Source organism: Haliaeetus leucocephalus, unplaced genomic scaffold, assembly GCF_000737465.1.
Source record: "Haliaeetus leucocephalus isolate CR32 unplaced genomic scaffold, Haliaeetus_leucocephalus-4.0 Scaffold273, whole genome shotgun sequence".
Classification (NCBI taxonomy): Eukaryota; Metazoa; Chordata; class Aves; order Accipitriformes; family Accipitridae; genus Haliaeetus; species Haliaeetus leucocephalus.
The window spans coordinates 3,475,065-3,491,947 of record NW_010972709.1 but is presented as its reverse complement, the minus strand read 5'-3'; the positions used below and the strand labels follow the sequence as shown (position 1 = coordinate 3,491,947).

Sequence of the window (16,883 nt, the reverse complement as noted above, 5' to 3'; positions counted from 1 at the left end):
GCCCCGGTGGGATCGCTCCGGTGCCGGGGATGCACCTGAACGGCACGGCCCCGGTTTTACCGGGCGGCCCCCCCCGCCCGCACCCCGGCGGTTACGCCAACGCTTCCAACCGCTCGGACCTGCTCCCCAAAGGACCCGACGAGGAGGACCTGGACGTCAACACCGACATCTACTCCAAAGTGATGGTGACCGTCATCTACCTGGCTCTCTTCTTGGTGGGGACCGTGGGGAACTCCATCACGGCGTACACGCTGGTGCGCAAGAAGTCGCTGCAGAACCTGCAGAGCACCGTGCACTACCACCTGGCCAGCCTCGCCTTCTCCGACCTCCTCATCTTCCTCCTCTGCATGCCCATCGAGCTCTACAACTTCATCTGGGTCCACCACCCCTGGGCTTTCGGGGGGGTCGTCTGTAAGGGCTACTATTTCCTCCGGGACGCCTGCACCTACGCCACGGCGCTCAACATCGCCAGCCTCAGCGTGGAGCGCTACATGGCCATCTGCCACCCCTTCAAAGCCAAGAGCATCATGTCCCGCAGCCGCACCAAGAAGTTCATCAGCTGCATCTGGATCGCCTCCTTCCTCCTCGCCATCCCCATGATCTTCACCATGGGGGAGATCTACGGCAAAGACCGCGATCCCGATTCCCTCATCTGCACCACCATCGTGGACGCCTCCACGCTGAAGACGGTTATCCAGGTGAGAATCCCGGTGGGTAGCCCCCCCCCCCCCTTCCCCGGGCTCAGATGGCCAAACTTTGTGGAGACGGACGGGGCAGGAGGGGGAGGCTGGCATGGGGGTCTGCCTGGGGAAGTGGGGGGTCCCGGGCAGCCCTAACGGAACGGACAGGACCGGGGTGTGGGCAGGCAAGATTCTTTGGGGGAGAAGGGGGAGTGGTGTGTCTCAGCTCCGCTCGCTGTCCCCCATCCCGCACCCCTTCCAGCCCCACAGGCTGAGACCCTGCACCGGGATAAATCCGTGCAGCCCCCCCCTGGAGCTCCTCTCCCGGTGTGACCGGTGCCCGGAGCCCACGCTGTCCCGGACCGGGAGCCCCATGTGCCGCAGACCCCGGGGCAGCCGGACCCCTCTCTGCTGTGTGGTCGCCGTCTCGGACCGGGGATGCTCAGGTCCTCCCCAAAAGTGGCAGTTTGTTGCCAGAAAACTCACAAATCTCCCCCCTTTCTCTGTATCTTCTGCATCTCCTTTCCTGCTGCTGGAAAGTGGCCAGCAAGATTGAGGGAAAGAAAAGCATCTCTCTCCCTCTCTCAGTTCCTTGGATTGATCCAGAGCCCATCTCCTCTGTGTAGTGACAGATCCTAATTTCAGAAAGTTTGGGGAACGAGATGTAGCATAGGCATCCAAAAAGGAACTGCATCTTCAAAGCCAGAGGCTGGTATTTTTGCTGGTTTGGGAAAAATCCATAGCTGGTTTAACTAGCAGACCCCTCCTGACTTCTGAAATGCTTTGCTGGGCTCCACACATGGCTTACCCTAACACGCCCATGCGTGGAAAGGATTTCAGCATCAACACTTGCTGCGCTCCGGTGCTCTGAGGGGTTGAGGCATTTGTTTACTGGAGCATTAGGCTTGAAAAATGTAAGTGACATGGAAGGCGAGACACAAAGAGCAAGACACCAATCTCCACAGTCCCTTTGCTGCCAGGCTCGCATGTGATAGCTTCTCAATCTTTTATTTTGAACATGAATTTCAGGTGGGTTTAATCAGCAACCAATTAGAACTTAAAACAGCATGTGTACTAAAGCCTTTGAAGTGTTCCCGCAGTTAAAGGGAGGGAACTTAAACGGAAACAAATCAGAACCATTTCTCCCACTAAAAGCGGATGAGGGTACATGCAGTTAGATTTAAGCCCGGGGCCTGTAGATGTTTAGACATGTCTCTCCAAGTTTCCCTCTCTACTGCTCCAGTAAACCAAAATCCAGCCCCTACAGAAGCCCTGGGTTCCCTCTGCATTTTGTCTTGATACCTAACTTTCATCTTGAGATGGTGGGGGCTGTATTTCTCCTGCAGGTGCTTTATAAACGTTGTCAGTGGCAGCCCGGTGTACTTAAGCCAAATTCTCTAAGGAGACGTGAGCCATCTGATTTGAGAACAATGTGGCTGAAATGCATTATTTCCAGTCATCTTCCTCTTAGGATTAAATTGATGCTCATTGTGATCATGATAGGGCTAAAACCAGAGGATTATTTCCTAGCCATGTCTTTGGAGATTACAGTTTAAACAATTCTCAATGTATTTTCCAGTCTTGCTATTATTCAGGCTATACCTTATCCTGTTAGCCAAGTAAGGAGTAGGCAGGCGTGAATATGCCGTATGTGAAGTTCACCTGTGGGCTTTTCCTCATGTATTCTTTCTATTTCACTTGTGAATTAATTTAAAAGTAAAAAGAAACAGACAGCTGTTGGGGGGGGGAAGCAACCAACACAACCCTACCATACTGTTCCTTCTCAGGGGATCTGGCTACAACAGTAGATTTGCTAAGATAGGAAGGTTTTTTAATGGCTTCGCTCCATTCCTCTGAGCACAGGGAAGCAGCAGAAAATGTGATGCAGGGCCCTGGACCGGGGAAAGCTCCAGAGCAAATAAGCAAAGCAGCTGCAAGTCAAGTTTGAAGTGCATTAAGGGAAACCGTTGCACAGTGTGTGAGCAGGCATTCTCATGTCATAAGCTGTGCAGAGGTTTAAAAAAAGACAAATAATGGAAGACCTGTGAAAGAAAGGGCAGTGGTAATGTGGAGAGTGACGTGCAGAGGTCTTGCTGGTTGGAAAACTGGAGCCCTGGTCTTTCACAGTGGATTCAAGCTGCTTTAGAGCAAGTCTTTGCATCTCTTTGTGTTCATTTTCTGTCTTTAAACTAAGCAAAGCAATGATGCACTTGCTCAAACTGGCAAATAACTTGTAATAAATCACTCAACATATTTCACTCCTCTTCCTGTTTGGCAAACTGTCTAAAGCAAATTGGGATGTTTTTTTGGAAGCCATTAGTTTTCCAAGATGTTTTATTTGTTGACTGATTGAAAGCCAGTCCCAGAACAGAGCAATTGTAACCGTTTATAGACTCAGAGCCCAGTGTGAGCTACGGTTCTGCTGGGATCATCGCATGACAACGCTCTTCCCTGGGCTGGAACAAGCTTCTCGGGATGAATATTTGAGTGTATTAACTTAACATCTCTCATTTTGGAAAAGTTCCTCTGTATTTGCTTGGAATATTTAAGTTTCAGCTGGCGCTCCTGAGCGAAACTAGACTGTGTGGGAACAACCAGGTTCCCTTACACCAAGAAAAAAAAAGTAACTATTCAAACAACACTCTGCATATTTGATTCTCGCTCCTATTACTTAACTGGCACCACTTAAGCTCCACAACAACTGTAAGAAGTAATTACTGGTATTCTTCTAGTAATTACAGATTGCTCAGTGCAGCACAGACGGATGAGCACAAAGAGCAGCAAGTGAGATGTTCTGCGGGGTGTCACTGTGTGTCACCACCATCAGTACGGCCGGGCACTGCACATCTCTCCTTGTGCCATCGAAATGTAAGCTCTGGGTGGCCTCTGACACTTAATTCTTTAGAACACTACTGTTTCCTAACTTTGTTTATCGCTATCCTTGCAGCTGCTTAAGTCAGCCTGTGAATGTGGTTTATTATATATTCTTCATTGCCAAGCTTGCCTGTTACTTTTGTCAGTCAGGGACATCTGGTTTGAATATTGGCATCAGCATGGGATCTGGTAGCAGGAATAAGTCCATTATAGCCACGTTATTTAGGTCTAGTTAACACTTCAACTGGCAGACATCCTCTAAAACACACTGCAGCCAATTTTGGGTTTTTTTTCCACATAAATTAAGCACCTCTTAAAGCCATCCCCATACAAGCAAATTCATGTTTTCATGCCACTTCAGCTGGAGGAGGTTTGCTGCATTGTGGCAGCAACAGATAAGAGAGCACCAAGGCAGAATGAGGTGTTTCCACTGTTCACTTGCAGGTCAGTACCTGTGGGTCTGGCTACTTCACAGCCTTGCAGCCCCGTGTGCCGTTAGCATCATATGCTCCCAGCCCTGTTTTTCAAAAAAGCCTGAATTTTAATGTCCAGGTGGCTGTGCAAATCAGTTTTCCTTTATTGCTTCTTACTTTCTTACCTTCTTACCTCTTTTCTGGAGAGGTCCTTGGTGGACCAGGGGAAAGAGGGGAAGTTGAAAGAAATACCTACAGTCCTGACCATCAGTCCCAGCACACAGAGTCAGGCAACCCTTCAATCTAAAATCTCACGTGTGCGAGGGGAGCGTGGGTGTGGGCAGCTCTCTGGCACCCCATAATTCACGGGAGAGAGAAAAACGTGTTTTCCCGTTGGCATGGCACAGTCTGCGCTTGGATGGCTCTGCTGCAAAATGTCCCCTAAGCTATGGCAAGTGCCTGGGTAGATAGTGTCTGACACATGCTAATGTTTTATTTGCACGGACAGCTGGTGTGAACCCATTTATTAAAACACATGGCAGCAGGCCCTGTGCCTCCATAAACTGTCACAGCTCCATCAGCTCCAAGTTGCTCATTTGATGGGGCAGCTTCTTGGGAGGCACACTGGGAACTTCTCTGGATCTCCTCACGGATGCGGGCGGACAGCTGTTTTGCTGCTGTTCGGTTCTGCATCAGCCCACCCTTGCCTGGCTGCAGCTCGCCTATCCCTCCACATCCCTTGTTTATTATGTTTTATGAAGTCTGCTTGTAGTTCAGATGATTTGTAGAGTAAATAACTCTGCACATGAAACAACGGCTTGCCCAAGGAGGTCTTCTGCTTTATTTCTTTCTACGTTTCTTCTTGCAATGCCTTTGAAGGAATGTGCCTAATAGCTTCAGGTCTGAAGGGGACAGGAATGAGGGACCAGGTATTGGAGCTGGGAGACGCATGGTGCAGCCTGGCCTCTCTGCATCCAACACCACACTCTCTACACACTCTTCCGAGGACGTCTATTCAATTCCCGTTTGTCCAAGAGGCCCGCAAAGTTATTAATTCTATGCACGATGTTGCAAACACTCTCTTCCACTTTTCTCCGGTGAGGAGCACCTCGGCAGGGTGGTGCAATGAGCTTTCTGCCACAACGGCAGAAAATAAACATGACAAGCATCTCTCCGTAGTACGTGAAAATACCAACCCATAAAACCAAATGGCTGAATTCTCTCCAGGTTTGCTGGCAAATCATATCCAGGATTAGTCAATGGCTTCAGTTCAGGAATCCTGCATTTATACTGATGTTGACTAGAGGAATTGAAGTTGGTTTCTTTTCCTTAGCTTACAGCCAAATTCCTACTATGGCTTTTAATAATAGTACTGTTTTAAATCACTCACTACTGCTCCATACGGTGATAATCCCACCCGTCGGGCCTGGCTGATAAAACTATTTTGGCTACACACACAAGATCTCTGCCCACCAGAGAAGCCCACGGCTGGGTGCCGCTAACCCCCCCGGCGGCACAACAAATCAGCACCTTTGTGGCAGGACTGTGTCCCACGAAAAGTTGTTCCGTCAGGTCACGGTGCTGCCAGCCCCTCGGGTAGACAAGAAAACGAAGGTGTTGGTGTTTATATGTGCCTGGATCCATCCCCACAGTGATGGAGAGACACCCACCCCAGTGGGGATGCCCGTCGGTGGTGTGAGCATCCCTAAAAAGCTGCCTTTTTCCCATGGACTACACAAGGAACCCAGGGCTTTAATTCAGCATATGCACGACAGCCCAGCCTGCCTAATCCCAGCCCGTTTACACTGTGGTCCGTCTTGCAGCTAGATCTAAATTAAATAAGCTCTTGTGTTCATTGCTTTACATAACCACTTGGCCTGCTGTGTTTTGCCAGTTCTTACATAATTTCTTCTCTTTTTTTCCCCCAATTGATTTTAATTCAGTTGATTCTTTTTCCCTCCCCCTTCCTGAGATGTCAGCTGGAGGGATAATAAAAGAATGAGGAAATGTGGCTGATCAATTTAGCTCTTAGGTTTTCCTCTTAATAGCAGTTTGTAAAGGCAGGAGAGGCAAAGGTAATCTAGTGGTTCCTCTTCCCAGAGAAAAAAAAACCAAACCCAAAAAACCTGCAGCTGCCTTTAATCTTCCAGATCATTTAAAACAGCTATTTAATTGTCTTCTCCCTATTTCACCCCTCCTCTCCCTTAAAAGGCTTTTACTATCGTCTCTGTGCAGCATCTGCTTGAGACTCACAGATGGCACTTTTGCTTCCTGACGTTTAGAAACGCTTCTGTGTCCTGCCCGAGGCGCGCGTGATGGGCAGCATCCCACCGCGGGACACATGGGGGTCTGGGTGGGGGACAGAGTGGCTTTTGGGCTTCGACTGTGTCACCCTCATGTTTTCCCTACTGTGCAATTACTCCTTGCCGAGGGACACGGGACAGCGGGTGAGCAAAGGTATCTGGAGAGGCTGGGGAGCGTGGTGGGGTCCAGGGTGGACAAGGTGGGAAATTCTGAGCGTTGTGGCCATCTAGCCCTAAAGTAGATAACGTTAGATGCCAAAACCAACAGTCCCAGTGCTGACATCCCTCCTTTCCCTTGCATTAAGCAGATGGAGCTGGGTTATTACATTCCCAATCTGTCTGATTGCTCTCTGGTATAAGCCACTCGCGCTGTGTGAAGCTGGAGATGCTTCCAATGCCCACCCTCCCCGTCTCTCCAAACCCCACGTCCCTCTCACAGGTGTCAGCACCTTCAGTCTGGCATGGTAGAGAAAAGCGGATTATAAATTCTGAGCTTTCCCAGTCTTTTCCCTACTTCTGCACACACAGAAGCACCCTGCAGTCGCTTGTCTGGTGTGACCATCTGAGACCAGTCCAGTCTCAGCTGCTGGCCCCCATCACCCTCTGAAGGATATATCTGAGCAGGGGACCTGGCCAAGCCCATCCCCTGGTTTCATGAAGAGCTGCCTTTCTCTGAGTGATAAATTTTGCTGCCTTTATTATGGAATTTGAGTTGATATTTTAAAAATTCCCTTACAAAATGGCAAGTGTCCTTGCTAGTCTCAGACCTCTTTGAAATGCAAGCCAAGAGCACTTTGCATCATAATTAATGCTGGTCTGGCTTCATGATAGCTGGTGGTCTGGCAGCTCCTCTCCCCGTGGCGGAGGGAGCGTGGAGCATCTCGAGCACGGGCATCGCTTCCACCTCGCTTCCCAGGGTGCAGATGGCACCGAGCACAGGGGCTGCTCTTCAGCAGTGAATTAAAAGTGAATCCTGCAAGGCTGCAGCCCAGAGGGTGGTAGGACGTGCCTTGGAGGACAAGGGACAGAAGAACTGCACTTCCATGAGCCCTGCCATGGACAGGGACCTGGGCGAGACACGGGCACGGGGCAACGTGCTGCTTCCCTGCCTGGCTGCGGGCACCAAGCTCTCGTGCCATCCCCTGCCCAGGCTGGGCTGAATAGCTCTGTTCTGTAATTTTGTGTAAAGGTGTGATCTCTTGGAAAGGTTTGGGTTTTTTTCCCTTAAATGAAGCTCTCGGGGAGAGGGCCAGCTAACTCATCATGCTCCAATAACATCAGCCCCCACGTTTTGCCTCCCATGGATGCCATTTCTTCTATCCAATTTGAAAGCGTTTTACGTGTGGGATTAAAAAGAAAAAGCTGATGATAAATCAGTTGAGCTGATGAGTTATTCAGGAAACAAGTGCTTGGGGCTGGTTTAGAAAAGATGGTGGTGATGGAGTACTAACCCTGACTGGGTAGCAGAAATTTCTGAGCTGCCAGTTAATTCCCAGTATTTTCCTGCACTCAAAGTATCGGTTGTTAAGTTTTCCATGTATGGGAGGGAAGCAGGAGTGAGACAATTTGATATCCCTATCCCCAAGTGCCTTCCTGGTGCAGCTGGGTGTGAAGGTCCATCCTGCTCCTCCCTCCCTGGGGTATCAGAAACCTGTCATCACCCCTGCTCCTGCCAGGACAGAGGATGCTGTGGGATGGGGCTGTACCTTGCTGGGGAGCGCTGCTCTCGTCCTCATCCTTCGGAGAAGATGCATCTGGCAGGCTGGTGGAGCTGGTCACCCGCAGGTGGTTTGAGCATGTGAGATTTGTTTCTCGTCTCCCGTGGCTTTTTCACTTCAATAATTCTCAGTGCTGAGAGTGCACTGTCGGGCACGGCTTCATGGGGGGTTTTTTCTCGTATGGAAAAAGAAATAATAGAATGAACAAGGTCTTTTTAACTGAACTTTTTTTTGAGAGAGAAAGTTCACTGAGGTTTCTTTGAAGTTTTCAAGTTCTCAGGGACTAGAGACAATTGTCAGTTGAAGACAGAAATCAGAGAGATGAGATTTTCCTAGTGGAAATGAAAAAATGTAAACTTTCACAAAGACTTCAGTATCTGAAAGGGGGGAAAAAAGCATTTCTTTTATGCAAAGTGCTCATAAAAAAGCTGGGAGTACTTCTAAACTATAAAGCCATGCACATAGCAAAAAAGCATATTCAGTATCAGTAAATCAGGGCAGCACCGGAGTGACAGCTAAGCCGGAGGACGTGCCGTGGGTTTGGTGGCGTTGCTCGTGGCCGTGTTGCCGGCTCCGGCAGAGCAGCCCCTGCGAGCAGTCTCCCTGCCCGACAGCTCTTTCCATGATTTACACCAGCCTACGGATTTATGTCTCCCCAGATGCTGAACCCTGTGCAGTAAATCTCCCTTTATAAAACCTTCCAGGTGTCTCTTTGCCAAGCAAATTCCTAAATATATAAAAGAGGAACAGGCAGCCTAGACAGGACTGGGCATTAAGCCTGATTTCAGCAACATTTTCCCCTCTCTTTGCAAATACGCCCTGGTACTTGCCTGCCAATTATTACTCCCTCTAGATAATAAAGAATAAACTTTGGGCCACTGCTGGTAGAGCCAACTTGCATTCTTGAAGCGAATGATTTACCTTGCTTCAAGAAATCTGTTCCTCCGGGGATCCTGGAAGCTGCCTGAGGATCTTTGTTTCAGGGTGGACCTGGTTTAATCTTTCCATGACTTCCCTCTTGCTGAATGACCCCTGCAGAGATGACGCTTTGGATGTGCCAACAAGCCCTGCCTCCTGACAACACCGGGTGTGTTTCGAACTGTCATACGTTAAAATATCATAAATTGTCCAGGTACTGTTTCTCTGGGGCCAAAGAATACCTGCTGTCCCTTTGCCTGGAGCACTTGCCTGACCTTTGGAGCCTGCAGTCATTGCAATGCCACATTCTATTAATTGTAACATAATCTAGAACAACGCAGGTCTGCAGTGCTGAACCGAATAAATGTGGTCTCGGTACTTGGTAGGACTGTCATATCACCTTGTTCCCTTGGAGAACTTGTTTAATAAGTCCATAACTATTTGAGTACATTCAATACCAAATTAACCTGCTTTTCCCTCCTATTCTATGGGTTTTTTTTCAAAACCATCTTATAAAATGGCAACTCACGCAGCCACTGGGAAAGTTTAGCTCATTGCTTGCATCACTCTGTTGATTCCTCCTGCAAAGACCTTACATTTTATCATCACAGTGGCAATTTATACATTTTAAGATACTCGTTTCATTTAAAAGAGAAACTCACAGAACTGAGTTTCCCTCCCCAAAGGCCACGTTTAATTTCTTTATGACTGTCAGTCACGGGCTTATGACACTGTCATACTTACTTGTTCCTTAACTCCAACTGTGTGAAGTGTGACAAAGCACTGTAGGAGGAAGGCAAATATATGTTCAGACTAATAAATAGATATTTGACCTCAAGATACAATGATGGGGTGGTGTGTATGCCCCAAACACTTAATAGACTGCAGTCGCTAACCCAAAGGACAAATCCAGCCCCGGGCTCGTTGTCCTTCACACCGCTTTGGCAGCTTGCAGGTGCTTCCTGGCCAGAGCAGGAGAGCCGTGGGATGGAAAATCCCTTGGAAGGGCAAAAAAATATGCAGGAATTTGGTCAGAAAGCATGTCACAGTGCAGCATGTCACATTGCAGCATGCCCAGTGGAGCAGGGCACATGGCCAGCCTGGCAGTCCTGGTCCAGCCCGGAGACCAAGCCATGCCAGGAAAAAAATCCTGTAATACCTGAGGCTCCAAGAGGCAGAGATGAGCTGCGGCAGAGAAAGACACTGGGGAAAAGCAGCAATAAAGTAACCGCTCAGTTCATTGCCCCTTCGGGATATGCTTTTTTTCTCCCCTGAGAGTCTATTTGAATTCTCTTTGCTCCCGTTCTCAGCAGTACAAGAGAAGGTACAGGCACAGCCTCATGCCTGCACTGTTGTTGTGAAGAAAATCCATAAGTAGAGCGTGGGGAGGTGGAGAGGAAAGCAAAGGGATGGCGGTTTGTGGTTTTGTAACAGGTTGGTTAAAAACAAGCTAGCAGGGTCTGAAAGCGGCTGAGGGGGTTAAAGATGGATTAGTGGGCTGGGCAGTCAGGAGGGCACAGAAATGTGGCGTGACATTGCATTGATCGTGTACCTTCCTGCAAATATTTGTGGTCTAATTTGTGTCCTGGGGTGGAGGGACGGTTCACATCCATGCTGCCGCGCTGTTCTCTGCCATAGGTACCAGGAGTATTCCCGGTGGCTATTACCAAGTCTGAAGCAAACCAGACCAACCTCAAACCCTTCTCTCCTGTACTCGGTTCACGATGGTTGTTCCCACCTTGCCCTCCTCCAGCCCGGGGTGCAAATCAGGTGATGTCCTCCCGCACCACGGAGCAAGCACAACTCCCATTTCTTAATAGTTTTCAAACTGTCTGACTCTGCTGCTGAAACACCTTGTGTTTACTCCAGGGATTTTAATTTTCATCACCAAAAGCTTCAGCTCTTTGACTTTTGTGCAGTTGAACCCATCTATCGCTTCATATACGCTGAGGTCAGGAGAAGTTTTTTTCCGTTATTTGCCTAAAATGCGTGATTAATTCATCTCAGTGCAGTTTAGCACAAACTTTTTTCCTTATTGCCAGAAGAGCAAGGCTGACTATGTTGCTATAATTAAGATGTTTATATATCAAAGGAAAAGACGGATGCACTTGAGGTGTTTTGCTCCAGCAAACCTATATTCTGCCCAAACCAAAGTGTCCACAATACAGCGAGCACTACTAGAGTTTGGGCTGAGACTACAAACCCCACTAAGGGAGTTAATTGCCCCCCAAAATGAGTTTCCTAGGGCACCAGTGATGGAACTTGCCACTACCATTTCCTCCAGCAAGTCAAGCAGCCGACGAAATCTATACGGTCCGCTGTTAACAGTTCTTACGCTTCAGTCTGCAGTCAACAGTGGGACAGTGTTTGACTTAAATATAGCCTTTAATTTATTTATAACTGCATATCCAGCGCTCAGTATCATATTTAATGCAAATAACACTCAAATGAAATCCCCACTGAGAGGCACATTATGAAGATTAACAGCCTGGCTTTTCTATTACTCCGGTTTATATGGTGCTGATTTGTGCTTGGTGCTTTATAGGCAAGTGTTAAGAATACTTGAATCAAGAAATCTGTATCTAAGACTGCCATTTTGAAAAAAATCAGTGCCCGGAAGCCTGCTTGTGGCTCCACAGCCAAAGGAAAGGGCTGGAGGCATAAAAACCTCTGGGAAATGCTGAAATTCAGGTAGGCAAGAACCTCGAAAGGTAATCTCCGCTGGTCACACAATAGGCCATCTGTGAGGGTTTTATTTCTTTTAATTATATAGCCCACTTTCCTTTTAAACAAGCTGTCAGGAAAATTAATCTCACTAAGTTTAAGATGGCACTGAACATATTTTCATGCCCTGCAATTATCTGGAGCTGTTTTATTCCTTTGTATCTTCATGTGATGAATTTGTCAGGTATAATGCTGTGGGCTCAGCACCTCATCATGGACTTTATTAATAGGTTTTTGTCTGATCTTCTGTGGGGGTCCTTCTCTGTCCCTCCCACCCTCTAGAGAACTGAATGCCCTGCCCAGGTCACTGCCCAAGTTCACTTTTCATGGAGGAGAAATGTGACCAACGTCACATTGTGAAATGTGGCCAAACCCTTTAGTTGCCAGGACAGGAATCAGTTGTGTTTTGCTTTCCACCATGGATCAGGTTCACACTCCAGCTCTGCTTCGGGCTCCGCCACACTAAATAATGCAAAGAGCCTTTTGCAGGATGTTGGCTCTGCAACTTGGGTTGAGACTTGTTTTGGCATCTGCTCTGCAGGTTGCTGTAGAGGTACAGTTCTGAGATGCATAAAGGAAAGACAGAAAACTCGGGGTTTAACCTGCTCCTTGACTATTGCAGCTAAACAGCCGTGGCTGTGTGTAGTGGGACCCTGAGCCCCCAGCTCCCCTATACTCCGTCTTGCACAAAAAACATTAAAGGATGATGCATGGAGGTATTAAAAGACGTGTAGATGTAGCACTTAGGGGCATGGTTTAGAGGTGGACTTTGCAGTGTTAGGTTAATGGTTGGACTTGACGATCTTAAGGGTCTTTTCCAACATAAATAATTCCATCATTCTCTGTACCAAAGAGCTCCCAGTCTAAATAATCACCGGAGTGATGCTACTCATCCCCTGTGGCATTGTACAGATACTGGCTCTGTCACTGGAGTACTTGTTGCTCGCTAAGAGAGCCTCCTGTAGCAAAGGGGAAGGGAAACCTCTCCCTCCTTTTCTCTAAGAGGGAGTCATGCAGTGGTGAGACCTCCTAAGGGCAGCTATTGCTTGAAGGCAGCGTTGGGGTATCGGAAGGGAATAACCAGCCCAGCTTTAACTGGAGACAGGTCAACGCAATAGCAGCATGGCCAGAACCACTGCCTGATCTGCTGGTTGTTTTCCAAGAGCATCCTGGAGCCAAGCAAATATCATTTATCCTTTAGTGTCTAGTAAAAAAGGGGTTTTGTCTGAAGATAGAGCACTAGCAGCTACAATGGCCATTTTTCTGAGAGTCAAAGAAGATGGCAGAAACCTATTAGACTTTCTAGCTCACTGCTAAACACACTCTGAGGCAGCAAAAAGCTCAGAGAATTTCCAACAAGAGCTCCATTATGGATGCATTTTCCCTCGGTTGATCACCAAGCCAGAGTACGAGGGTCTCACTGACAACGTGTCTCAGGGCAGTGCTTCCAGTGGAAACAAAACCACTGTTATCCAAAGAAATGGACTTTTAAAAGGGGCCAGGGCAGAGAGGCGGTAATAATAACAAAACAGAAAGAGGCTGTGGCTCCCAGTATGGAGCTCCCCAAGCTCAGTTCCCAACCACAAACCCACCCTGTCTGCCTGCACCCTCCCTGCTTCTCCCAAATCCCATCGGGTCCTATCGGTCTTGCCCTGTTTCACCGAGGTTTCAGCTCCATGCAATCCCTTAGCAACCTGCTCTTCAAATTCCCCCCATCTAGGTGTCTCCCCACTGCATTAGGGGAAGGCTGGGGGCTAAAGGAGATGCTGGAAGCAAGAGGAGTATTTCAGGTTACAAGCATTGATAAGGCTTTAGGATAGGGTGGCTGGGCTGTGTCAGAGGGAGCTACTCTGCTCCTTTGTAAGATAGAATAGGCATCTAGTTTACCAGTGGTATTAATGCTGGGGGTCCTCTAGGAAAACAGAAGGAAGATGAAGCATGGCAGGAGCTATTTATTTTGAGAATGAGATGCCAGGTGCATTACTGCTTGCCAGCTCTGTCTCTTCCAGCAAATGAGGTCTCCCACCCCTGTCACTCCCTGCCTAGCCTGAGTTCCTCTAAAAAGGGTTAGAGGGATGTGATCTGCAGGGAATGGCTGTATCACAGGGAGACAATGCAGAAGGTCTTCCACTTCCATGAATGCTTCTCTTTCCCCTCTTCCACCCCCCGCCTTTTATCAATGGAGATGTTTCAGGAAAGACTGCCACATATATAGTGATGTTACAGCCAGAAATAAAGCTGGCTTGTGACTTCATTCCTTTGAAATAAGTGTGTTTGGGAAAGGGAAAATTGCAGGGCATACTTTAGAGGTTTTCTCATGTTGTGTAGTGCTGTGCTGAATTCTGCCCCTTAAAGGTTGCTTTTGAGGGCACTCAGGGGCTGCCCCCTCTCGTTGCAAGCTTATGTCTCTTTGCTCTTGCACAAAACAAGTTCAAATAATGTTTCTGTTTTCTGCTTTGAAGGCTGCTGGTTTCTTCCCCGTGACATAATGGAAAACTTTGTTAAACTCATCAATTATTTAGGGAAAAATGTAATTTACTCGGTTTCAATTAAAACAAAAAACCCTAAAGCAATAAAAAACCCACCGGCAGCCTGTAAAAAGTAGAAGCAAAGAGACAAGGGCAGAAACAGGGCAAGAAATGACAGTTTTATATACCTCCTGCTGGGTAGTGATAGAAGAGGCCTTTGTGCCTGCAAAACAAAACTGGTTTTCTATTAAAGCAACTATTGACTCAAACTCTACAACTGCAGCTGTGGCTTTGCACAGAAGCCGTACGCCTGCGAACCGACTGACTTCCTTGCATCTGCTCGCCCCCGCTCAGCCGGTGCCCCTGCCTCCGAGCTGAATTCAGCTCTTTTCGGAAGAGACGGGGACCGCTCTCCTTTGGTGCTGTAAATCAGAGCTGTGCCTTCAAATTCAGCAAACCTCCCCCCCCCCGCTCCCATTTCAGGTGATTTTTCAGGAGAAGGAGCTGGTTTGGGTGATTTGCATGAGTTTTCCTTTTTCCCAGGTTTACGGGGCTGGCCCAGCGTGGCTGTGACGGGTGGCTTTTGCTGGGGCTGTGCCTGGCAGGGTGCAATCCCTGATTTTCCATGCGGATTTGCACTAACGCTTTTCCTGAGCCACCCTCATGACAACAGAGAGCAGCTTGGTTTTAAGGCCATGCTTATCGATCCAGCTGTAGAGATTATTTTTGACTGGTGGCCAGTGGGTACTGCGGATACAAAATTAAAGCGCAGCTGAAAATCTTCTGGGCATTAATTCCTTTTCAGCAACGGCTTCTTTCCCCTCTGGGAGGCTGGTCCACACCCCAGTGCCTTACACTAAAGGAAAGCCTTAATAGTTAGCAGATTTCCCTCTATTTCTAGTCCTAAAAATCTCACGCAAGCACGTTTGCAAAACCTGCCCTATGCCACATGGAGCCATGGCATCGACCAACGGGCTACTCCTCTTCAGACCGGGCATCCCCTTAGGAGCGGTGCTGCCCTTCTGCCAAGAGCTAGCCCACGTCTGGGGCCTTTCAGGTCAGTGTCTCGGCAGCGGAGAAACCACTCAGGTGGAGAATGGGTCTTTCTGCCTGGCTGCTTTCACTTATAAACAGACACCAGTCCCAAAACGCAGGGTTGGTGTCACAGCGGGGCGAAGCTGGTTTCCTTCCTCGGAGCTGGGTGAGCCTGATGCTTCCAGCATCAACCCCCGTTTCGGCTTGCCAAGGCTGTTTTTATCGTGCGTGTGTGTTACACCGACATATCTATCAGCATAAAGCATGGACCTGCGGTGAATCGACAGACAGATTCCTAAGGAACCCCCAGGAACGGGGTTGGCAATCAAAGACATCTTCACCAGTGGTGAAGGGCTGTGCCCAGTGTCCCGGGAGGCTGATGGGGGGAAATTTCCCCACCCTTTCTGGGAATGAACCTGATGAAAATTTTTACCAGCACACATCAAGGAAGAAGCCACGAAAATTTACTTTCCAGGCTGGGGCAGTAGTTGTTTTGCCAAAGTTTTCAAACATTCATTCGCTCTTCCATCGAAGCTTTGCTGGAGATAAACGATCTCATAGAAAACAGGGCTTTTGTGTTCAGTCACAAAGAATGAGTTGCAAAGACTGCTGAGGAAAGCAGACTTATTATCCAGGGAGACAAGAAGTTCAGCTGAAAATAAGCATGGCTTTTTCATTTATAATTCTAGCTGCAACTTATCAGAAATCTGGCTCCAGCCAAGCTGATTGGGCTGGAAATGGGGCAAATCAGCGATGGAATGTGCATTGGTCACCCCTAAGAAACCAGCTTGTTCCAAGACTTACTCACAAAATGCTTCCAGCTTCTCCTTCTGCTCACAACGCAGCATTCAACAAAAATGGGTTGTTTTTTAGGAGCGTGTGGTTAAGGCAGTAACATAGATATGAAGCGAGGCTGCTGCCCTGCCAGCCTCTCCCAGCTGTTGGGTAAAGTTTTGTGTTTAAATTGTTTTAAGGTGAATGAGACAAGCTTGCCTGGAGCACCAGCATCAATCCCATAGCAAAAACAGACTGATTAAATACACAGAGATTTCCCTGTTATTAGTGCTGTTTAGATAACTTTGAAATGCTTATTATTCAAAGTAAATGAATTACATAACCTTTTTCCCTATTTTTGGCTCAAGAAGGAGTCAGTGAATTTTCTTTTTCAGAGCAGAACATTTGTGCTTTTACCATGATTCAGGGAACAGTTTTGTACTTTGAAACTGGTGCGCGGATGATTCATGGTGACATATTTTGTGTTGGCAACAGGCCTCGTCTCGAAAGCCTTGATACGCTGTGTGGTCCAGGCTGTGCCTCTCCAAAATTTGGGCTAGCAGCTGCAGTGACCCTGGGGCAACTGGCTACAGGGGGATTGATCCCTGGATCACACCAGAGTGGAGGTTAGCATCAGAGCTGACTACGGCAGTCTTTCATTATTTTTTGTAGTTAGAGTACATCCTTACATTTATGAAAAGTTTCATGGGTCACTTTACTTTGTTTTTCCTTTATTTTTTTCTGTTTTTTCCTCTTCTTTTTTTTTTTTTTTTTTCCCCTGCTTCATACATGCAGTAACTCCATTGCTTAGCCCTGGGCAGTGATGAAGGTGACCATCTCTGAGCCGTAGGTGCCCGCTGCTGTTTTCTCTCTTCCTTCCCATTCCCTGGCCAGGGACAGGAGCCACACTGGCAATGTGACCCAGCTCCTCTTTTCATCACTTTGGCTCCATGTCAGGCCATGTTCGTATACACCC

General features: G+C 48.0%; 1 protein-coding gene across 1 annotated transcript in view; it reads left to right on the top strand.

The window, feature by feature from the left end:
- Positions 1 to 6: 6 nt before the first annotated feature.
- NTSR1 (neurotensin receptor 1 (high affinity)) overlaps positions 7 to 16,883 on the top strand; it is a 58,557-nt gene continuing 41,680 nt past the window's right edge. Inside the window, exon 1 of the mRNA XM_010569545.1 lies at positions 7 to 698. Within this exon, the coding sequence (XP_010567847.1) occupies positions 30 to 698 (669 nt within the window). The 5' untranslated portion in view covers positions 7 to 29. The remainder of the gene's footprint in view (positions 699 to 16,883) is intronic.